Below are 23,806 nucleotides of genomic sequence, written 5' to 3' on the forward strand. Positions count from 1 at the left end.
CAAATCCAAAAAGTTTGCTCAGATTCGGAGCAAACAAAATCAATTAAATTGTGTAAAATTTAACGCATGTTTAAAATCAGCCTCTTGAGCATTTTTGATGGCTCCCGGGCTATCAGGCTTTACCCTGGTTCAGTCAGAATCAACAAAGGGGAAGAGGGTTGCAGAGAAGCCCCTGCTGGGGTCAGGATTAGGTGAGAAGCACTCGCACAGAGGCTAGCATTACCCAGAATCACTTAAAGCCCTGATAAAGCCCAAGTCCCAGCAGGCCATGCCATGTCCAACCTCACCCCAGGGCACTGGGGGAGGGGGCAGCCTAGTTACACCTGGCAACGTGGGCAAGATGGAACAGTGGCCTCCTCAGCCAGGGGCACCCACGGTGTTTGGAAATAAATGGGTGAACCAATCTGGGGCTTCCCAGCCTGCCCTGAACAAGACTCCCCAGGGGAGGCTCAGCACAGCGATGCTATGCTCCGGGATGATGAGAGCCAGGGGAAAACTTACTGGCGTGAGGCCGGAGCCGGAGGCCCCACCGTCTGGCTCGGCCCCCAAGTGCCGCTGTGGGTCTAGGCTCCTCTCCTGGGGCTGGGATACTATCCCTTCAGCTTTTACCTCCTCTGTATCCTCGAGGTGATAACCTGAGATCTAATTCTGCCTAGTCGCACGTTGTCAACCTCCCGCTGACCCTAGTCAAGGAGAGCCACTCCTGCTGTGCCCAGAGCCCAAGCCCGGAACGCCCTCCACCACCCTCCTCGCGGCCAGGACACCATCGCTCTGGCCGCTCCATCAGTCGGCAACACCTTCTCTCGACTCCCTCGTGTCCGGGCCCACCCTGCATCCAACACACCTCCAGCTTCGTGATCCGGCCCAGGTGGAGTAACCTGTGCAATTCCAGAGCTTCCACGTGACGTTCGCACGTCATGTTGAGCTTTATGCTCTACAGAGTGCTTTCGTTTATGGTATTTCAAGTGTAAAACATCTCTAGTCCTCTTATAAACTAGCCAGCATGCCAACTTCCAGAGAAGGCTTTCAGTAATGCAAATGTCAAACTCTCCTTGCCTTTTGATAAGCTCAACAGATCTCATTTAGAAGGTTTGCATAGAACCAAGGGACACTGCGCAGATTTTGTAAGGCAGAAGCACAATGCCCAGAGATGTCTGTTACGCTCACCTCAGATCAGGCCAATAACAAATGGACTGGATCTGAATGACCAACTCAGGACCTCTAGTTTTTAGGAAAGGCTTGTCCGGCCGCTCAAAGATGGGGGGCAATGCCCCCAAATGTCCTGCGATATGTGGGTCTGTGCTACCCTTTTTCTCCCTCTTTGTCTCAGTATTATCTACAGCTGGTTTTGCTGTTGTGTTGTGCTTCGTTTTTGTCACAAATCTAGTTATTGGGAAATTCTCTGAGGTTAAAAAAGTGGAAGACAAGAAAACCTTAGAAAAATAAGTAATTCTTTTATTTCTACTTCAAAATATACTATGCAACATCTGGAACTCTAAGAAAAAGTAGATCAGATTATGCCATCCCAAAAATAAAGTAAGGTAAAAAATGATGATCGCCCATTTCAGATCTGTCTCTAATCCAGCTGAAAGGGGCATGAGCTGCCGGTGGTCTCGCTGTCGGGTGCCAGCCCTCTGTCGGCGATCTTGGGGCTGCCTCACAAGGGTTCCGTGTCTAAGAGTTCCTGGAGCGTTTTGAGGACTCGCTTTGGCTGGCCGGCAGCCAGGTCCTGCAGCCGGGAGCCCATCTGATCCTGGAGGCGCCTGGACAGCCGGCACACCGCTGGGCGGATGTTCCCGCCATGCCCAGGCAGGATGCCACTCCCGATCATGTTGTTCAGAAAGTACCAGAGGACGGGAAGGACGTGTCGCTCCACGGCCTGGGGCTTTCGGGGATAAACCGAGGCCACCAGCACTGTCATGCAGAAAAGAGGAAGCGTCACCTGAGTCAGGCCTCTCTTCCTCTTCCACTGCCTCTCTTGGGACAACTCTGTCCCTCGGAGGGCAGGCAGCCCATCAAGACAAACCGATCCATCAGACACACTACCTAGACTCACACGATGTTGGGGGCCCGTGAAAATGTTTTGTTTTAAAATCAGGAGAAAAAAAGATGTAGCTATACAGCCCGATTTACATTTGTGTTTATACCAACGGGTCGTAAAATACAATTTTTCGTATTTTTTAGGGAGGAAGGTGTATGCAAAGGCAAAAGTGCTCGGGGCTCATGACTGACACATCGGGTCACTGTAAAACCCAGGGGAGGAGGAGGCAGACGCACCTGGGCTGCAATCCTGCCTCTGCTCTCTACTAGCTGTGGGAGCTTGAGAAAGCCACCCCCTCATTCTGAGCCTGTTCCCTAATCTGTAAAGATAATAATCCTGAGCCAAACTCTTGAGATTGTTAGAGATTAGATAATAAATGTACTTGAAGTGCCTAAGCAGGCTGGCGACAAATAGTAGCTAGTACTAATATTGCTTTAATCTGCATCACCACCTAGGAGACGTCACACAAACAAAGGGAAAACTTGTATGAAGAGAAGTCAAGCCTCCCTCAAATGAAGTATTCTGGAAAATAAAACAGCCAGCAGGAGGTAAGACCAGGGTGGCCTTCCCTGTATCTGGATGCCAGACCTTAGGACAAGACCAGCAGCAATCCAGGAGGCATGAATGTGCTCCATAACTATCATTCAGTGATGAGCACCCCCAACTCCGGTTACCCCACGGCTCCCCAACTTCTCTAAACCCCAGAAAACCCAGAAGCCGGCTAAACCTGCCAGCAAGCTTCCATTGCAGAGTAAACACCAGGGCTGTCCCAGATATCAAAGCCATGTCGAGGGCTACCCCAAGTCGTCTGGGGGGGGTGCTGCTCCTGTCTTCAGCCACAGCCATGTTACCCGAAGTGCCTTCCTACTAACAATGCTTGCTTTATAATCAGTGCACTCTGCCTGTTGTCTGCAGGCAGGAAAAAAGCTGGCCAAGGCAAACAACACTGAGAGCAGCACTTTATTTATGGGGCAAAGAACTAGGAAGGTTCTGTAGGCCAAGACTTGCCCGGGGAAACTAACGGGGCCTGCGTCCTGACTCGGGCTCAGAGTTTTGCAGCGGGATTTCATGCTCGCAATGCCCAGAGAGGCAAGATGCTCTTCCATTTCAGAGGAGGAAACCAAGACTCAGGGGTCAAGAGCTGGCCCGAGACCACACAGCTAACAGGGGCAGAGCTGAGGCCAGCGGCCAGATCTGCTTGATTCCAAAGTTCACGCTCTTTCCAGACCTCACTGCCCCAAACCTCCAGGGGTTCTGCATTTCAGAGGCTGGTCTGGACTTTCATTTTTTCGTGAACCCCCTAATTTGTTCTTCCTTTGTCAGCTCAACATCACTCAGTCCTTCAGAATATCTTCCAGCAGGAGCTCCACAGGGCCTCCTGATTTCAGAGCCAGCCCGAAACACTAGGGAAGGAGAGAGGAACGCCTGGGCCCCCTCAGCTCAGCCCGCCTCTCATGGGGTCCTTTCCTCTGGACTGTGTACACTGACTCCCAGTGCTCCCCAGGGGCTCCCCAATGTCACAGAGCCCTCAGAAGGAGAGGTGGTCCTCACTCCTGGGGGAGGCAGCAGCTCAGCCACTAGGAAAGTCTCCCAGAAGAGAGGGGCCTCGAGCCGCTTCATCAAGTGGAATGAGCACCTGGAACAGGCTGTGAAGAAAGGGCTCGATTAACAGCAAAGCTGCCCCGGTCAGTCCTTAGTTAGGGTGGGGGAGTGAGGGGGAGACGGGAGGGGGGGCAGCACAAGGGAACAAACAGAGAAGTGCTCCTGATTAGCTACCTACTCCAAACAACTATAAATCAAACGTTTCCTAAATCTCCACTGACTCTCACCTGCAAATGAAGATGACAATGCTCCCAAGGCAGGGCTCCCCTGCTGAGACCAAAGGATGAGGGGTACATATGCCCCCAACACAGCCACCTTGCCAGACCTGTGCACAAGGGCTCTCTGCCCACAGGGAGACATTTACACTCCAGCCCCCAGGCAGCTTACTCCTCAGGAACCCAATCTCACCCACTCCTCAAATCCACATTCCCGGATACGGATACGGGGAGGGGGAGATCACCTGGCCGTCAGAGTTAGGGCTCTCACACAGGCAGAGGAGGCAGTGGCCCCCTGGGAGTCATCATGAGGAAGAAAACCTCATTAAACTCAAGCTTAAAAGGCAGCTGAAGTAATTAGCAAAAGATTTACTCCTGTTAAGCTGTGCTATTATTAGTCCACACCTTGTGTCAATGGAAATTTTCTTCTCTGTCTCTCTGATCCCTAGTTAACAGAAACGCTGCATAGAAACTCTTGCTTTTAGGGTCTCTTGGAAATAGATAAAAAATATTTATAGTAAATGGATAATCTAAAGTGAGGTACCCACCCACCTCTGGGCCCCGTAAATTATCTATACAAGGACAGGAAGGCTTTCACCCAGAAAATGCTGATTTTGAGCAACAAACGGGGTTAAAATCCGGCCCGTGTCCTGCTCACCAGGCTGCACATGCCGGAGAAGAGGAGATTTTGTCTGATTCTCGCAACAGTGCTGCTGCTGGCCAAGCACTTGCAAAGCGGTGCCTGTCTGGAAGGGGTCAGGTGACCTATAGGCTAGTGGCAGAGAGGAAGAAAGCACGATAGTTTCCTAAAAGTATGTTAGCTATGTACAAACCTGCATTTTGACCAAAAGTAAAGATCGTCTTCTGGCAACATGGGGATTATCATTAAAACGTAGGTTATCCAAAAAAGTTTAAATGATCTGTGATCATTTTTGGTCTGGGATAAGTGGGTGGTTCAACTAACTGTCTGCCATGAGAGAACAGAGGTTGGCTGGAAGGCAGTGGGGGCGGGGCGCTCACCTGACAGACGGTCGGTGACATCGAGCACTGCCTGGCCACTCAGGAAATGCACCCGCCCAGCAAACGCTTGTAGGAGGCAAAGATTATCTGAAAGAGAGAGCGAGTCAGCAGCCGTGATGCTGGGCCTGAGCAATGGCGCCAGCCGTTCGGTGCCAGGTGCCCACGATGCCTGTATGGGGAAGAGGCTCTTTGGGGAGCTGAATTAATTTTTCCAGGTCACAATGGGGCTACTTTATATGGGTTATTTGGAGAAGAGTAGCTTCTCCAAATAAACTGTCTCCAAATAGGCCCTTTTCCTCCCACAGATCTGCTTCATATTGTTTGTGCTTCCTCAAAATTACTGTGAGCTTTGAGGAAAAGGGGCGGTAGATTGATAGATAGAGATAAATAATAGATAGATGATAGATAGATAAATAATTGATAGACAGATAGATGATAATAGATGATTAATGATAGATTATTGATGATTGATTGATAACTGATAATTGATGGTAGATGATAGATGAAAATAGATGACAGACGGCTAATAGAGATAGATGGATAGATAGATATAGATGTGGGCATATAAATGTAGTTTTAGGGGAAACTGAGGCACTTAGCCATGGTCACACCAGAGTTCAGTAAAGGGTTGGGGTCAGAATTCAGAAATCACCTGACAGACGGTCTGTGACATCAGAGCCTGAACTCGTGCTCCAAGACACAGGACGTACCGCAGCTGGGTGATCAGTTATCTCCACATTGAACATTTACTGATATTCTCTATGAAACAGGCGTGGAGCTAGAGACTCAGTAAGACCAAAGGATGAGGGGTGCACGTGATGAGGAGACAGACACTTAAACATGAACTCCAACGCAGAGTCCGAAGCACCATGCTCGAGTAACTATGAGCCTGGGGAGGGGGCAGGGTGGTGTCTGAAGTGACCGTGACCAACTCGTCGCAGACCGTCCCAGCCTTCCCCACTTTAGGGCTGAAGGTCCCATGTCCCAGGAAGACTCCCAGGCCCTGGCAAGCCAGGATGGCTGTTTACCCTATCAGGAGCAGGAGCTCCTGGCTGACTCTGGGAGGGTCAGAGGAGGGACTTTGTGAGTTGGGGGTGGAGACATGTTTATATCTCAATAGTTTTTATCTCTCAAAATTTATATATAACCTCACTGCGTAAGACTCAGACCCAGATGACATACTTGTAAAGAAAGCAGTGTGTCCTCCACATGCCCCAGTCCACCTCTCAGGAGGCTGAGGGAAAAGGGGGAGTTTTAATCTTTTTCCTAATTGTCCCAGCACCCCCACACCCACCCAGCACCCCAGCCACACCCAGCCCTGGAAGCCCAGCTCCCCCTGCCGCCCAGCCATGCCAACAGGCAAAGCCTGGGGACCGAGCACCTCTGCACATGGATCTTGAAGGAGTGTTAACTGCAGAAAGGAACCACAAACGGTGAAGTCACAGCAAACAGGGGTGGGGGTGGGGGAGTTCCAGGATAAAGAGGCTTTCTGCCATTCTTCTGATGGCATTTCTAAAGTCAACTCCGGCATGACCCCACAGGTACTGAATTTAGAAGCTGCTCATTCTTCCTCATTCTAGCTGATGTGTCCTGGTGTCTCAAACTATTAAACAAAGTCCTGCATTCCTCACAAAGGTACGCAAGGTAAGAAAAGCAGCCTTCACCCAAGCAAGGCACACTAATCTAGAAAATACAGGAGGTAGGACCAGTCTCCTTTTCCCTCCCATTGCCTCTGCCGCGGAGCCTGGAGGCACCCAGCATGACTGGCTCCCAACACTTTGCGACCACAGCAGTCAGAGCATACAGTTCGATGGGAGCTGGGGCCAGTAACAAAATGCACTTTGCAGGGATGTGGCTGTGGGGCCTGCCTGTACCTATCAGGGAAATGAGGGGCATTACCACAGCAAGCCCCAGCAAGTGTGTCCGGGTCCCAGGAGCTGACCATCTCAAGGCCAGATTTCTCTTTGCAGGGGACAGGGATTAGGGACATGGCTGAGGAAGTATTTTCAGGTAAATCGCACCTTTTCTGAGTTCCTTCAATACCTCAGCACTGAGCCTCAGCATCCCCACAGATGTGCAATCAAAGCTTTGCTTTTCTATCAGGCAACCATTCTAGCTAAGAGCCAATTCCTGCTTCCCTTGTTCCCTCCTGAGACCTGTAAAAGATATCGAGGAGAAAATGTACCTCTCTGCTGCTTGCAAAAGCTCCGTCCATAAGGCAAGAGTCTTTAAAATAATTTGTGCTGGGAGATAAAAGAACTACCAGCCTCTAGAATATTGCAGTTTGCAAGAAGTGGTCTCGGGGTGTCTTGATAAGGCTGTAATTGTGTAAAAATAGGCTTTTAGACCGTCGCCTGCATTATTGTGTGCAGGTGCTTCTCTTCGTTCCACTCCCATCATCGGCCTTGAACTCACCTTTGAGGACAAGGACTTCTCCCTCTCTGCTCTCTCCCCAAAACACTCAGTACAGGACATTCTCTGGATGCAGCTGGACCTCCCACTCCTGGCCACTAACATGGCCTCCCAGGGCAGAAAAGAAGTGAAAAACTTAGGGAATACTTATAAATGCACATCCAGCAGACATCTGTGCCATACCATGCTCCTGCCGTGCCTGGCACACAGCAGATGCTCAATAAATTCTCACAGAGTACAGGGCAGTGTTAAAGCAGAGACACTGTTTGTCCAAGCTGGTTTAGAGATCCCAAGAGCATCATGCCCTGGGTGGCTGGCCTCTCTTCTTCTGGCTACTGCTACAGGGCAGCGTGCTCACCTTTCAGGTCATATTCAGGTTTAATGAGAGGCAGCAAAACCTAGAGGTTAAGGGTGTGGGATCCAGGTCCGGATCGCCAGGGTTTGAATCCTGGCCCTTCCACGTTTTACTATGTCACATTGGACAAGTCACATGGACAGTGGCGGCAAAGAAACTGGAGTGAAACTGGACTCCAGACAATAAACTTAAGAATTATGATGTCACAATACAATAAGCTCAGTAAGTTATGATGTCACACAACTGAATTCTCTGTGACCACCGAAACTAGGACTGGTCATTACGGGAAAAAAACTGGGAATGATCCTTTTAAACAAAAAATAATGCAAGCTATGGTATAGCTGTGACAAGTGAATCAAGTGTATAATCATATGTAAATGCTCATGCTCTGCCTTTAAAAAAAAATCAGAATGTAAATTCAAATGTGTAATGTAAGCACAACCTCGTATATAAACAGGTACAGAAGAAAATATGTAAAACAGAAAATGCCAAAATCAATAATGGTTTCTTTTAGGTTTGGGGACTGCAAGTGAGTCTTTTCCTTTCAAATGCTTTGCATTTTCCATTCTCTCAGTAATTAATAAGTATATTTTTACAGCGGTGGAAAGTAAACTTTATATTTTCAAGTTAACTAGAAAGTGCATAAAAACCTGGGAAACTGGATAGTGTTAAATGAAAGATGCAAAGTCAACATTGTATTTACATTCCGATTTTTAACCAGAGAAATCTCTATATCATGTAGACAAAAAATAGAAGAGACACTTTTAAGCAGCTGGTATACTAGAGGGACACCACGGATGAATTTGTAAATCCTATTAACAATATAATGTTGGTCATATGATTTATATAAGGTAATAAGGTTAAAGTCAGAGTACAAATAGCAAAAGTAGACCCGAAGTTGCCCACTTTCAAGCTTATCTGCTCTCTCCAGCACTAGCCAAGAGCTGTGATAAATTAAGCCTTTGGGTGCTCAGCAGCTTCAATGCGGTCTGAGCAGGAGCAGGTGAGCTGTCAGCGCCTGATGTTTTAATTGGTGAAGTTTCTTCTGTAACTAACCCAGTAACGGAGCCCAAAGATAAAACCATCCAGTCAGCTTAGGAACTGCCTTGATACTTGGATTAATTCCTCTTGATACCTGGACTAAAATCAGAAGGTCTTGATGCTGAGTAGAAGGAATGCCACACTCCAGCCTCGTTCCTGGAGAGGCCCCAAGTCAGGCAGTGACAAAGGGCAGAAGTCAGGGAGCAAGATGCCCAACATGCCTCCTTCCTCACCATGCCCCGGAAAAGGGACATGGGCAGAATTCCCACCTGCTCTGTCAACCAGCGCACCACCTGTCCCACTCACCCTAAGGAAAACCAAAAAACTAGAAGAGATGTGGTGGCATCTCTTTATCTCTGAATTCCAGAACGAAGAGGGATCTTAAGAGGCCGCCTAAGAAGGCCGGCCTCCCGGTTTGGCCATGCAATCTGGACTTTGTGCCAGAAGACAGCCTAGCCTGGCTTTATTCTTGATCCCCTTGGCCCCCCGTAGAGCAGGAAATAAATATAACATACTGAGCTGTTGCTTTGTGATTTTTCACGTTTAAGTATTTCACAGCATCTCACAGTTCCTCTTTAGCTCGGAGCCCAGAATCCCTTATGGGGCATGAAAGAGCAGGCTTGGGAGAAAACTCTCTGCTCAAAGGGCTCCAAGCCAATTCCGGGAAGGTCCTCTGGGTGCTAAGGGTCCCCTAGGGACCACCAGACACAGCCTGGGTGATGTGGAAAGGAAGATTTACATCCCTTCTCTACTATCCCGCCTGCCCCATCTCTGCTTCGACAGCCCAATCCCCTCGGACAGTGGGAAGTTTAATTACGTGCATCCACATTACCCTCTGCAGGCCAGGCTCAGACCATTCCAAGCAAATGAGAACCATTCCTGGAAAGAGTCTGACTCTATCCTGGCACACGCAGGCAGTGAGGAATGATCCTTGTCAGCAACCTAAATCCCTCCAGTTCTGACATCAGTGGATATGAAAATTGGCTCATCACTTCCCAGCTAAGAACACTTCCGAAACCAGTGTTACTGGTGAGGATGAGAGGGTATGGCTCACAGCAAAGCCAGGCCTTGAGAGACCACTACCACACCTGTTCAAGATGACATGAAGCCAAGACCCTGTTGCTTCACTTTTTGGACCCCAAGGGAGCATTTTGCCAGGGATTTACTGGGTTCCATCCATCCTTTGAGGCCAGCCTCATTCCATTCTAGCCTAGTGCTGACCTAAGCATCAGAGAGAAAGACAGTGCCCCTCATACCTGCCTCCATTGTCCCTGCACCAAGTCCTCCAGCTGATGGACCAGAGGAGACATCATCATCCACACTCAAGGACACCCTAGCCTAGGAGGTATCTTCTTGGGAGCTGGAGCCTGCCTTAAGGTGTGGTCAGATCACAAAAGCAGGTTATCCCTAGACCCCTGTTTCCACGGCACCCAGCCTAGGTGCTAACAGCAGGGTTCCAAGTAAAGCGGACCTGAGTCCTGTGACAATGCCGGACACCAGATTCTGTAGCCCAAAGCTTCAGAGCTCCCATGTGCTCAAGAGGCGGGCCCGATGGCCAAAATGGAAAGGAAAACACCTGGAGGGGAAGAGTTAAAGGCTCCTCTCCCCAGGCAAGGGTGCTTATGCTCTTCAAACAGCTAAAGCCTATTTTGTGTGGTGTAGTTTTTCCTAGTAAATCCAGGACCCGCGGTGATTTACCAGGAGCCTTGGTTATTGGCAACAGCAATCTCACTTACCCAGAGCAGCACTGAGAACAAGCCGTAATTTAGAGCTAGATTTATATTGTTTGTTCTACAGCAACAAACTCAGCAAATCATAAATTCCCACTGAGATGAAGAGAGGAAATTGACGGTATTTATGAACTCGAGAGGCAGAGAAGGGCCTGGCCGAGCCTTTGATTTGTAACTAAAACTTCTCCTGGAGGCTCCAGCCAAGGACACAGTGCTGTCCCAGCCCCAGAAAGCTGGGCTCAGGCCAGGGTACAGGGATGCGGAGGAGGGGTGGTGTGCCAGGCGGGGTTTCTAGCCTCACCATGGGTGCTAAAGATAGGACATCGCTCTGTGCTCATCAGGACATACAGCGACAAGGCAAACAAAGATGTTCTCAGATCATAAGCTTGCATCAAGGCAAGACTGATTTGCAAAAACTCATGGTTCTACTGGTTGGGACATAAATCTACTCATGTCCTACATTCTCACACGCAGTGGAGGTTTTGAACTTGCACTTCAGCCTTTGTACTAGATATACCAAATATCACCTTCAAATCGTCTATGAAGGCGATGGAGACCAGAAGTAGATGCACCAAAAATTCCACCTAATGTTTAAGTTGCAAAGCCCATGGGAACCGGGGGCTCTCGCCTTTCCTGATATGTCTCCCACAGCTCCCTCCTTTTTCCCTTTTTATTCCTCCCCCAACTCCTCTCCAATTTCACTCCCCTCAACCCAAATCCCTCCCACCTGAAGCCCTGGCTCCAAACAATCTTCCTAAAAGGCAACTCTTACCCATTCCACATTCAAAAAGCCAATGGAATCTCAGCCTAACTCCTGTGGCAGACAATCAAGGTGGCCCGCCACCCAGCCCACCCACCCATCAGCTTTGTCCTCTTTAACATGCTCGCCCTGCAGTCTCACCAGCATCCCACCTGGTCCCCATACGAGCCACATCCACTGCTACCATCTCCACAACTAAGGAAACCCTTCCCCACTCCTTCCCGGCAATCCTGACCTATTTTTCCTTCAATGCTCTAAAGGCTCACACGTCGTGGTGCTGTGTGACCCTGGGTGAGTCATTTGCATCACGTGTACTAAAGGTGGCAAGACTACATCATCTCCACATCTCCTCTACTTCTCACCATCAAGGGTGAAGACACACAGGCGGCTGCGAAATGGCAAAGCTGTCAACCAAGAACCTCAGAGCCTCTGGGCTGCTCACCCCTGCCCTACGCAACCTCTGGGAAAACATTTAATCAATGCCTTTCACCGCTCTGCTGATTCCCCAGCAGGAAGAGAGGCACTAGGAAGGGAGCCAGCTGGCCACCAGAGCCCAGTGGGGGCCGCGGCAGGGGACTCACCCAGACTCTCAATCATTGCATCCAGCGCAGTCACAGCAGCAGCATAAATCCCCGAGTTCTTGGAGTTGAGGTTGTCTGCAACGGCAATGATGATAGAGAGCAGCATGGGGTGTAAGCTCTCTCTGAGGAGAGGAATCATCTTGGCAAGAGACTCGAGCGCCCACTGGTTCACTTTCTTGTTGGCATCCTGAAGCCTTGGGGTGAAAGCATCAAAGACCTATGGAGGGAACAGAAACCAAGAGCCCATGGGAACCCGAGCTGGGCAGGAGTCCCACAGCCCAACCGAGCACCCTCCACAGGGACTCCTCCTGCATCCCTGGCCAGGGTCGTCTAACCTATGCCGTAACATTCTCAACAGTGAAGAGATTGCCTCCTCACGGCGGGGATGTGGGGTGAGGGGGTGGGGGGCGGAGGGTGCACAAGAGGGAAAAACAGCCATGTTGGAGCATTCACTGCGTGCAGAGTATCAGAGCATCGTATTAGGTACTCGGTATTCTCTTTCCTAGAATAATCCTAACAACCCCTGAGGCGTGTGTTCTCCTCCTCACTTTACCATTAAAAACAAAACAAAAGGCAAGGCTGAAAGAGGTTAAATGACTTGTCCAGATCATACCTGTAGTAAAAAACTTCGATGGAAACTCAGGTCTGCTGACTTCAAGCCTGTGTCTCAACTACTTGGCTATATGGTTTGACAGTCAGCAGCCTCGCTCCTGGAAGAAGCAGGCTCTGTTCTGGTTTCCAGCCTGTAAAAAGCCTGTGCCTGGCCCTAACCCACCTGACCAGCAATCCTGGCCTAGTTGACTGGCCCCAAAACATTATGCACATAGCTAACCAGCAGCAGCCCTCAGCTACAGCATCCTCCACTTCTGCCCTCTTCCCCATAAATCTGCTAGAGGGATAAGTGATGCCCAGGACACCTCTGAGCAGCCCCAAGGAGCCTGGTGGAGGGCAGTGCCCTGGTCCCCCTCAGCCACTTCCAGGTGGCCTTAGAGCATCACCAAGGCAACTGGACAGCAAATCCTTGTTGGTCTTCCTTTACGCTGAGGGGCCTGGCTCAAAGTCTCACCCTGTTCAGAGTTTTCCAAATTGAAGTTGCACCCACAGGGGAGAGACAGGTGGAGGGCAAGAGTGTGGTGGCTCTCACCTGCACCAGGTTGGTGGTGATGAGCTCTGGCTTGGCCTTGCAGTGCTCAAGGAGCCGTGCCACGCCTTCCATCCGAGACTGGTACTCCTTGGCCTCCAGCAGCCGTGTCAGCTCCCTCAGCTGCTCCGCCACCTCCTGTCCACCCCGCACGGAGGAGCGCAGCCCCGCCAGCCGCGGGCCATTGGAGTGGAGCCTAAGTGGAGGGAGCATCTGACTCGGGCAGCCCCAGGGGATGGACACACCTCTTGTCCCATGCCCCCGCCCACGGACAGGTGGGTCTGAGATAAGAGTGTCACCAGGTTTGTCCAGTCCCAGATTCTCCTTCGCCTGATTTTGGGGGATTCTGGAAATCTCTTTTCCTTGGGGGACAACAATATGGTTGCCTAGAGCCCCAACCCCTTGTTGGGGGGCAGGGCCCTCTCTTTCTGCATTATTTTTTTCTTTTCAGAAGTAAAGAGGTGGGAATCCATGGAAGGCTGACCAGTGTCCAGTCAATCTAAGAGCAGGGGAAGACCTTGCCAGGCATCTGGATCCTGAGCCCTGCTCACGGTCCTCCGGTAACTAGGGAAAAGTTAAGAAGTCATGTTCTCTTACACAGGGGCCACAAGCCCACCATACTCCTGGCCCTTTCCAGCCAACATGAGAGCAGCTCCATGCAGAACTCCTAGCTCTGCTCCGGCTCAGAGCCTGGGTCTTTGAGCTCGTGCCCTACAGCCAAGTCCCACCCAACAGAGCCCAACATCATTTAGTCACTCATTTCTACAACCCACACTCTTTGCCTACTGAGTGCCAAGCGCCGTTCAGGGCACTGAGAACAGCACCATGAGCGATACGATCTTTGCCCTTGGGGGTTCACAGACCAATGGGAGACATCACAGGTAAGTCAACGGGCCGACAGCGGACTGAAGAACAGGACAACCTATCCACCCAGAAGACATGGAAGCACAGAGTGTCAGAGAGAGCTTCTGGGAGAAGGTGACCAGAGAGCTGAATCTCATGGAAACTCGCAGAATAGGCACATTCTAGGTGCAGATGGCACAGCATAAGGCCAAGGGACGGCAGAAGCAAAGGCCCAGTAGGGAGAGAGAACGTGGAGGGGCAGAGAACACAGGCTGCTCTGGTCTGGCCGAGAGGATGCGTGGGAAAGAGAACACACACCTGTGAAGAGGTGGGCGCGGGGTTCCCTGAGGCCCCTGCTAGGCGTTCAGATGTGGTCCTCCCAGGAGCTTAAGTTTTAGGCACAGGAGTGACTGTTGGATTCCTGCTGGGTTTCTCTCTCCTCCTAGCACCGCCCTCTAGCTCCTCAGCCCATTTCCTCTCATCTAGTCCCATCCCTCTGATGGAGAAAGGATCCGCTGCTCTAAGCGGATGGAGAAACGCTGAGCTCACACAGACAGGCTGACCGACAGCAGATCTCACCCCTGACCCCAGCCAAGACTGTGGGAATCCACTTCTACTGGCAGAGGCTCCTGAGCCCAGGATTTGGTGTCCTTGAGATTTGGGTGGAGGAACACATCCTATAAATTCTCCCACTAGTGCTACAGACCCATGTAGGTCTCAGCCATAGCCCAGATCCACACTTCCTCCCAGAGCCTCCCCTGGCCGCCTCTATTGGCAGTCTTGGATGTGGAACCCCAGAGAGACAGGAGAAGACATACCCATTCTCGCCTGGCAGACCATTCTCCCACACCTCCAGACTCCTTGACACCTTGCGGCCTTTGGCAGATGGAAGTTCATTACTATCTTCTATTCCCTTGAAAAATACGCACAGAACTTGAGCCAAAAGGAGTAGCCTCTAGGGAACTGCCAGACACTCCAACCTACACCACAACAGAAATAACCTCTTCCACCTGGGGGAGCCTTGGAGGGCACAGTTGAGCCTTCCGGAGCACTGCTACTTGGGGCCAAGTAATGGGGGTCAAGACTCCCATTTCACAGATGAAGGCGTGGAGGCCCAGGGAGGCTCAAGGGACACAAGCCGTGAAGGGCAGAACCAGTCTAAGCACAAGGGAAGGAAATCACATTTATCCCACCTGGCAGGTGTTGTAGGTGAAATACAAGCCTCTGGAGGGCGCTCCCACACATACCCTGACCAGCAAGAGGGCTCCCAGGCTCAGCTCTCGGCCCCCACTCAAGACCGGCTCACAGCCTGCCAACTCACCCGCTGTTTAATGGCCGCCATAACCTTCTGCAAGTCGTGGGATGGGAGGGACTGCTTCAGAAATGCATCGAACTTCGTGTTCAACATCAAGATATTCACCATCTTCCGGCCGTAAAATCTGCCATAGGAAGACGAGTAAGATAAAGAAACAGCCACAGAAAGGCATCGCAAAGTTACTTTACAACTTCGTATAATTTTCTAATTATAGTAAGAGAGTTTTTAATACTGTTTCTAATCATAACAATAATCCCTACCCAATTAAAAATTAGATTCATAAAAGAATAAACATCATCCATGCTCCCATTACCAAGAGAAAATCACTATTCATTTTACATGTTTTCTTATAGTCTTTTTCCCATGTGCATACATTTTAGTTGCTATCAGAATGTATATGTACAATTCGTATCCAGCTTTTTTTACTTAATCATTAATCATCTTCCCATGTCATCTTTTTAATGGCTACATAATATTCATTTGATGGCTGTACCAAAATGTACTTAACTTTTTTCTGGTATGGGACATTTAGAAGTCTGAGGAAGAATGCAGTGGAGCAGTAGAGGAGAGAGTGGTCAGCTCTACCTGGTGAATGGGATGAGTGGGGAAGAGAATCAAGGAGGGCTTCATAGAAGAGGTGACCCTTGGGTTGGGACTCAAAAGATGAGTAGGAGTTTATAAGTAGGACAGAATTAGTGAGTAAGTGGGAGGAGGGAGCTATTCTAGGGTCCATAAGACAATCTGACACATCAGCAGCTGTGTAGTTGGAGAATAGTGAGCAGGGACTGGACTCAGGAAGATAGTAGGCTGAAGAAGAAGGTAGGACCAATTTAGGCAGATGGGAAGAAGTCGGGCTTTAGCCTGCAGGCAATGAGAAGCTGAGGAAGGATCAGATTTTCACTTTAGTCAAAATGTCTTTGGCAACAGTGTGGAGGATCTTTGGGGACAAGGCTGGGAGACAGAAGACCGATTAGGGGGCTACCTAGAATAGTCCAGGCAAGTGACTGGTTCTGAAAAAGACCTGAAGTAAGGCAGTAGCGTGGAGGTACGAGAGAGTGATCAGGTTCAAGAGCTGCTAAGGAAGTTGAAACTGCAGGACTCAGTAGCTGATTGAAAGTGGAGCATGAAGCGCTGAATGAACATGATCATATTTTGCTCACTCTAAGACTTTCTTGATTGTAAAATGCACCATTAATCTATTTTCTACTAAGAAAAAAAAAACAGAAAAAGAGAACACTGGCTATATTCACCGCTTTCAATGACACTGCCTCACATGTGAAGACAACCCTTTCACAGGCTATCTCAGAAAGAGAAGGTAGCATTACTTGTGGGTAGTATCCTTAGGCCAGATAAAATGCTTGGTGATTACAAGAAAATGTGGAACTTTGGTCATTCCTTCAATGATGAATGTTTGCATTAATATCTAATTTGTACCCATCTCTCTATTTCCATGCCTTTTCTCATATGCAATAACTTTTCGTTTCAATGCCGAGTAATAGTGTAATATTTCTAAGACATTTTAAACAGCAATTAAACTCAATGATTCCCCATGGAGCATCCACAGTGACTTCTTAAAATAAATATGAGAGGCTAACAAGCAAAGAAGGCTCATAGCATACGTCCTACAATGCAAATTTTAATTCAAAGGCTTATACTATGAGCAACAATGAATTCGCAGATGTGCAGATAGTAAAACCTAAGTTACAACTGCTGCCTGGCCAACAGCAACTGTGAGATGCCTCTGATTATAAAATATTAAAATGTAGGGGAGAAGTGTGTCTTGGAATCAATGAAGTATGAAATTTCTCATTTAGCATCTTAGATGACTCAGTAAATAATAGTGACTTTTAACAATAGAGGGAACATAGCCAGAGAAGCAGGTCTGGGGAGAAGGCGATGAGTTCATTTAGGGACACTTTGCACTGAAGACAACGGTTGGACATCTTTGTGATGGGTCCTATGGCGGCATCAGAGATACGAGACTGAGAGGGTGTGGGCTGGAGTGAGAAGTTGGGAAGCATTAGAGTTTTAGTGTGGCTGGAGCCACAGGAAGAAATGACACTGACCAGGGAAAGTCATAAGCGGGGAACGAGGACTAAATGCACTCCTGCAGCCACCTACATTCAGAGGGCAGGTAGGGTAGGGAACTGGCCACAGAAAGACAAGGAGAACCAGGGAGTGAAATCAGAAAGAACAGGGTTCCCAGAAGGAAAACGAAGTGTAGTCAACGCCATCCAACCAAGAGAGAGGTCAGAATGGAGAAGGGTATTAGATCTGCCGAAATCGTGGTCCTCGATTTCCATCCCCGCAACAGCAATTAAAACAAACCCACCAAAACCTTTTTCTTCCCCGACAACTGTGCTCGTTTTAGTAAATGGCAGTATCATTCATGCAGTTTTCAGTTTATAAACCTAAGAGTCATCTTTGATCCCTCTTTGAAAGCCTCACCACCTACCTCCTGTTGGCTCTGCCTTCAAATTATACCCAAATCCACCTCTGCCAGCCTCCAGCACCCGTGCCCGGACTATGGGAAAGCCATCGACCTGGTGTCCTCCTCCATCCTGGACCCCTCCCCCACTATCAATCCTCCAATGAGCAGCCAGAGAAAGTTTTTTTTTCCAAATAAAAGGCTAGCAAACATATACAGAAACATTAACTAGTAATGGGGGAAAAAGGGCTCTCTGAAACAATGCTGAGCTGATGCTTTTACCCATTAGATCAATAAAAATTAGAGACTCAGATATTGCATAGTAGTGAGGATGTAGGCACCTGGAGCACTGCATGAGGGAGGCAGAGGGAGTAGCATGCAGAAGAGCTCCTGGCAATGCTAGGGCTGCCCCTGACCACGGTCCCTGTTCCTAGGCATATTCCCAAAGACATTCCCCCTGGGCTTCGTCTGGGGCACGTAGGAAGATGTGCTGTGCAGCACTATTGCATTGGGGAAGGTGAGAGAAATAGCATGCACCACATCCCTCCAGGGAGCATCCTCAGCCTGTCCTCATGAATGCCCTGCCTGGGATGCAACAGAATGCAGAGTGGACGTGCCCTCCGGAGCTGCACAGGGCATGCTGTGGTCTCCAGACATGGTAATAACATGCTGTGAGCTGAGAAGGGTGGTTAACTGGACCTCGAACCTGGATTCTAAAGATAATCAATCAGAACCAATCACTCTCCTGCTTCATACCAGCTAATACCGCCTCATGCTCCTGCTAAAAATTCCTCCAGTGGTTTCTGGTCACACGCAAACCAAAATCCCAACTCCCCACCAAGGCCTGTGAGGAACCCCCGGCCTAGCTCCGTCCTCTCCACACACCACGCCCCACCACTCACGGTGCTCTGCCCAGCCCAGCCCAGCCTTTCCTTTCCTAGAACACAGAACTTATTCCCGTCCAGGGGGCCTTTGCACCATTTTCTTTGCCTGGGATGCCCGCGCCCCAGACCCTCAAAGAGCTGGCTCCCACTAGCAGTCAGTGCTCAACTCAAATGTCACTCTTTAGAAAGCTCTCCCCGAACTCTCAGTCCAAAGTAGCCACACCCCATTCTCCATTATATCTTGTTTTTGCCTCTATGTCCTTTATCTGTACCTGAAATAATCATAATTATTTATTGGTTATTATTCATCTATCCCACTAGGAGGTAAACTCCAAGACAGCAGGGGCATTTTTCTTATTTACTATGATAGTCATAAAAACAGAAATAGTGCTCACTAAACGTCTCTTGAAGAAAATGAATAAATAGTCTTTAGAGATGATGGGGCTGGGACGGAACAGGAGCAGTGGCTCGAGAGAGAATGGAAGGTGACAGGGTGGAGGTGGGGAGTGCTGGCCGGTCCCTGGCTATGACAGTGGGGAGAGATGGCACGACAGCTGTGAAGGAAAGGACACAGCTTCCACCCATCCAACTGTCCCTCCGCGTGATGCTGGCGAAGCTGAGCTGTGGGGCCAGGGCCCTCGGGGGTGGCTGGTCGCCTCATCTGCCCTGGGCCGGCCTGTCCACAGCCCCTAGGCTCCTGGCCCTGTGTTACCTGGTGTGCTGGTTGGAGTCCTGCGCCAGCCTCACCAGGTTGTGCACCAGCATGTCTGTGCTGTCCCTGGTGCCCGAGAGAAGCTTCTCAGCACCGATCTGCTCCAGAACCGCTGAGAGGTGCTCGGCAGTGCATTTCCGGACTAAGGGGTTTCGGTGGCTGAAAAGAAACACAATCACGGTCAAGAGCTCAGTCAAGGAACAGAGTTTGGGACTGGCTCACATGGACCTGCAATTGTGCATCCATGTTTCACAAGGTGATGGGCTCTGAATTCTGTCTCGTGTGGGCTAAGGGGAATCTTTGTCAGTCACTTCCTGACGATAGAACAAAAGACGATGACAGCAACCATGGGACAGGGGCCTGAGGACTGAGACCCCGTGGTGTCCCCCAGATATACCTGTGCCCACCGCTCTCTGCGCCTTCCTGAGTTCGGAGTCTGCCTTTGTCTAAACGCACTTCCCCATCTTTCCTCCACCTAGAAAGATCCTACCCAACCCAGGTCTCCTCTGCCTTCCCCAGCCCCTGAGGCAGAACCAGACACTCCCTAGGGTAGCACTGCCCCTGCCCCGTAGGAAGTACAGATATACCCCTGCCGCTCCCCAGTCAGGTGAGACGCCCAGGGGGTGAGCACCTAGTCACCCTCTCAGCTGAATCAGCAGTGCCCGCTGTTCCTGGCACACGCCCACACTGAGTGGGAGTTGACTGCACATTTGTTAAGCTGAGTTGAGACAGGAGGGAGTGACAGGGAGCTGATGGGTGATTTGGTAGCCATCACAAGGGGAGCCTGAAATCTTACAAGAGAAACCCATTGGGATATCACGTCTTTCTTTTTCACCTTATCTAAGCAGGGCTTCTGTGTTCACAAACACAGAAACTAGCCCTTTCCTCCTCCGCAGAAGGCCAAGCAGTGCCAACTAAACTGTGAGGTTTTGTGCCTTACTCTCCTGACTCCCAAATTTCATCAGAAAGAAACACCCCTCCCCTGGGAGAGGGGCAGGCGCTCCTCAGACACGGGTGTGGGCTGCCTCTGCCGCCCGGTCTCCAGGGAAGTCACCAAGGCCACTATGAGTTCCCCAGTCTTTAACAGAACAAAGTACCTCTCCCTTTTCAGACAGGGCTCAGGGCTGCCCAGATTTCACCTTGTCACCTCCAGTGTGGCCCAGGAGAGGTGGGAGAGAAGAAGCCCACCAGGAAGCGGGGGTCCCCCTCCCCCAGCTAAATTCTTGAGGAACTTTCTCCAGCCCCCCTCCTCCTATTCCAGGGCCACTCCCCTGGACCACCCCCACCCCTCAGACAACTGGCCACCACCTACTAGATGCCCGCGGAGGTGAGGGCCACCAGGGAGCGGGCGGGGGTCACATGCTCCACCATGGCCCCCAGGGACCGGTTGGCTGCTCTCTGGATAAACTCGCTGGTGTTCCCCATCTTCTGGAGCAAGCAGCGGGCAATCTCTTCAGCTTCCTGGTCCATATTCTTCCTCAAGGCCCGGAAGAGGTCTCCCAGGGTGCTGATGGCCAAGCGGGACACCTTGGAGCGGAGGTTGGTGACCTTGGGGAGAGACAGGAGAGGGACCCTCCAGGACTGCTGGGCCCTGCCGAGGACTCCAGAACATGCCAAGAGTGGAACAGTGCACACCCTGCTCCTGCCGCCTCTGCCTGCGCCCCAGGCCTAGGCCTGACCAGGCTGGAACCCAAAACCTCGCAGCAGCTCCCGGCAAAACAGTCCCGTTTTTAAAAATTACTATTACTGTTGTTATCATCATAATTACTAATTCCATCATTATCATTAACATTTGAAATGTGTATAACAGTCTACAATGTACTTTCACAAACTGTGTTCAATTGGAGTTTTACAAGGCCCCACACTCGAACCGTCTATTCCCAAGGGGTGATGAGGGGTGCACAGCTTCTACCTGTGATAAGATGCATCTTGTTGCCCCTCTGGGTCCAGCTTTGGCTAAGCACCAGCCCCCTGGGAGAAAGGACTCAGGAGGGGCTACAACCGCCCCGTAGTTGGAGACCTGGCTCAGAACACTCCATCCTCCCTCTGGTGTTTTGGGTGCAGAGGACAATGCGGGGTTGCAACACAGAAACAAGGAGACCCCAAGCTTCCGTTTTCCAGTCTGAGGAATGGGTACCGACCTCCCACCTCACTGGCTAAGACCTGAGAAGTAAGTGAGGATGCCATGGGCCCCTCCGTGGCTGCTGTGTGACCTGCACTGAGTAACAGTCCCAGGGAAGGGAGACTGGCTCTGGGGTGGGGTGGGGTACATCGTACACGGGCTGTTGGTGAGGCCTCACCTCCCCAGTCACAGCCAAGGACACGTCGTGCAGCCTCCCAGCAAGGATCTCCGCGTGACAGGCCGCCAGGCGCTGGATGCTCACCAGGCCCTTCTCTTTCATCTGCCTGAGAAGCAAGTCCAGGCCCTGTCACAGGCGGGGGTGGGGGAGGGGCCCACCCCCTGTGCAGACCGGGGGCACCTATGCCACTACCCTCCCCCCACTACAGAAAAGTAGGATTCAGTGGCCCCGAAGGCAGTGTAAAAGCCATTTTATGGGGCCCCTGGCTCATCCTCACCCAAGAGGGAAGCCCAACACCAGGACCCGGGCCATGCTTGGCACAAAGCCAGAGCCTTCAAGAGAGGGTACTTGAACATGAGGACTGAAGATGGGGAGGGCTTTCTGCAAATGTTCTGGCCCCACAATCTGCTCACGACTCAGATTGTACATCCGCCAGCACAGCGGTAGGAACGCTGGGAGCAGATGGAACTTGATTTAGAGAAATAAAGGGCTGTGACCTTTCTAAGCCCCCCTAAGAATTGTGGAGCCAAATTTATACTTGTCACTCTTGGGCCTGATGTGCCACAGAACAGTGCACAGGGCTGTTGGACATCACAGGGCAGACACAGGCGGCTGGACTCTCTGTCTCTGTCTCTCCTCACACACACACACACACACACACACACACACACACACACACACACACTCCTCCTTCCACAGGAGCGGGCCCTAGCAGTAGGAGAAGAGGGCAGCTGGCAGCAGGGTGGTGGGGGAGGGACGGGCTGTGCGGAGGGAGGGCAGGAAATATTCTGTAGCCATCCCCTGGCCACAGGACACAAAGGGGAAGGTGTCACCTCACCAGTCGTTGCTGTCAAGGCACTGGAGGGCATCCATCAACCCCAGCTCTGGGTTTGAGAAAGGCCTCAATTCCTTAAAGCCTCGAAGCTCCATCTCCTCATCCTCCTCTTCCCACTCAGGAGACCCCAACGTAAGCACCGCAGGTAATGAGTTAGCTGCGTTCACAGAAAATAAAGGGGACACTGGAGCTTTCACCAAGAGGACCCGAGGCTTGGCTCACAGCATGGAGCCCACCCTACTGGGCATAGAGGAGAAGGGGTTGGTGAGGGCTGAAAAGCCGGCGCCTGGGCTCTGCTGCCTGCGGTGCCACAGGGGCCACCTAACTTTACCTTTTGTTGACTTTTCCTGCCTTTGTCAACCTGATTATTATTATAAACAAACTGACCTGTGATCTGCAGCTTGATGTTATGTGACCGAACCCACCAGGGCAGTAATAGACCCCTAGTCCTGCCCTATCTGTGGTTGGGATGAGGCCAGTAAATCTGTCAAGGAATGACTCCTCTACTCACTTTGGTGGCACTCTAACCTCCTCCCCAGGCAGGAGCCTGCGTTATCAGCTTCTCTTCCCTCCCCCTCACTCTCTATCTTTCTGTGAATTTGCCTATGGTGGGGAAACAATGTGAAGGCAGGGCGGGAGGAAGCCGGAGACAGTGAAAGCAGCAAGGAGACAATGTGGCTGTCTCCTTGGTACCTGTGTGGTCAAGAAGTGGCCACACCTGCAGGGACTGGCAATAAGCAGACATGTTGTTTAAAATTCAGTTCCTGTTTCCTAGGCTCTCCTTCCTTGGGGACACATGCTAGAATCATAAAAATCCCAGAGAACAGGAAAGCAATTTAGAGGCCATCTATCTCTCCCAATGCCCTGATCACATAGTTGAGGCATAGGAGGTCATGCAGCCTAACAGACCCCACCCCCAACGGTCCCTCAACTCCTCTGTCAACAGAGCCAGGACAAGAAGGTCTCCTCCAAGGCCAGAGCTCTCACGGCCAAACTCACTTCATCTCCACTGGCATGGTTGTCACCCTGGCATACTCAGGAGGTCCTGGTAAATCTGAGTTGACAGGCAGTTCTTTACTTAAAGCTAAACACAAAGACCTCATTCCTGCATTTTGTTCTCAGCTCTGCCATTGGAATAAGAGTCATTAGCCAAAATCTTAGTCCCTGCAGGCCACCATCACCTCGACTGATCTTGGGTCACCATGAGTCTCTGGGTCTCAGTTCTGCTGTATGAGATGAGTGGGGTGGATTAGATAGATCAATATTTCCCAAATATCAACCATTCAATTACTACTTTTATGGTTTTGCCATATCTCTTAATTATCTCTACTTTTATTTATATATTTTTCTTCAAATCAAACTACTTTTCGAATCCTACGTAAGTTATTTTAAAGAGAAATTTATGTCACTACTGCAATTGATAAACTAATATTATTTGTCACAGAAAATGATAAATACTTACAATAAAAGAACATTATAAGTTCTACCTATAAAATAATAGCCACCTTCTGATGTTTCAAGCCTAAAGGAAGATCTCTTTGTTTAAAAAGAATATTTGCTGATCCAATCAAAAAATGGGCAGAGGATCTGA

General features: G+C 50.3%; 1 protein-coding gene across 1 annotated transcript in view; it reads right to left on the reverse strand.

The window, feature by feature from the left end:
- Positions 1-1,168: 1,168 nt before the first annotated feature.
- Positions 1,169-23,806, reverse strand: part of TOGARAM2 (TOG array regulator of axonemal microtubules 2) — a 50,173-nt gene continuing 27,535 nt past the window's right edge. Inside the window, exons 11-20 of the mRNA XM_039887493.1 lie at positions 22,219-22,372; positions 21,381-21,486; positions 20,393-20,628; positions 19,081-19,239; positions 15,063-15,180; positions 14,560-14,654; positions 12,902-13,094; positions 11,758-11,974; positions 4,879-4,965; positions 1,169-1,914 (exon numbers count right to left, since the gene is read on the reverse strand). Of these exons, the coding sequence (XP_039743427.1) occupies positions 1,658-1,914; positions 4,879-4,965; positions 11,758-11,974; positions 12,902-13,094; positions 14,560-14,654; positions 15,063-15,180; positions 19,081-19,239; positions 20,393-20,628; positions 21,381-21,486; positions 22,219-22,372 (1,622 nt within the window). The 3' untranslated portion in view covers positions 1,169-1,657. The remainder of the gene's footprint in view (positions 1,915-4,878; positions 4,966-11,757; positions 11,975-12,901; positions 13,095-14,559; positions 14,655-15,062; positions 15,181-19,080; positions 19,240-20,392; positions 20,629-21,380; positions 21,487-22,218; positions 22,373-23,806) is intronic.

This window comes from Pteropus medius, unplaced genomic scaffold, assembly GCF_902729225.1.
Source record: "Pteropus medius unplaced genomic scaffold, Ma_sr-lr_union100, whole genome shotgun sequence".
NCBI classification, from domain to species: Eukaryota; Metazoa; Chordata; class Mammalia; order Chiroptera; family Pteropodidae; genus Pteropus; species Pteropus medius.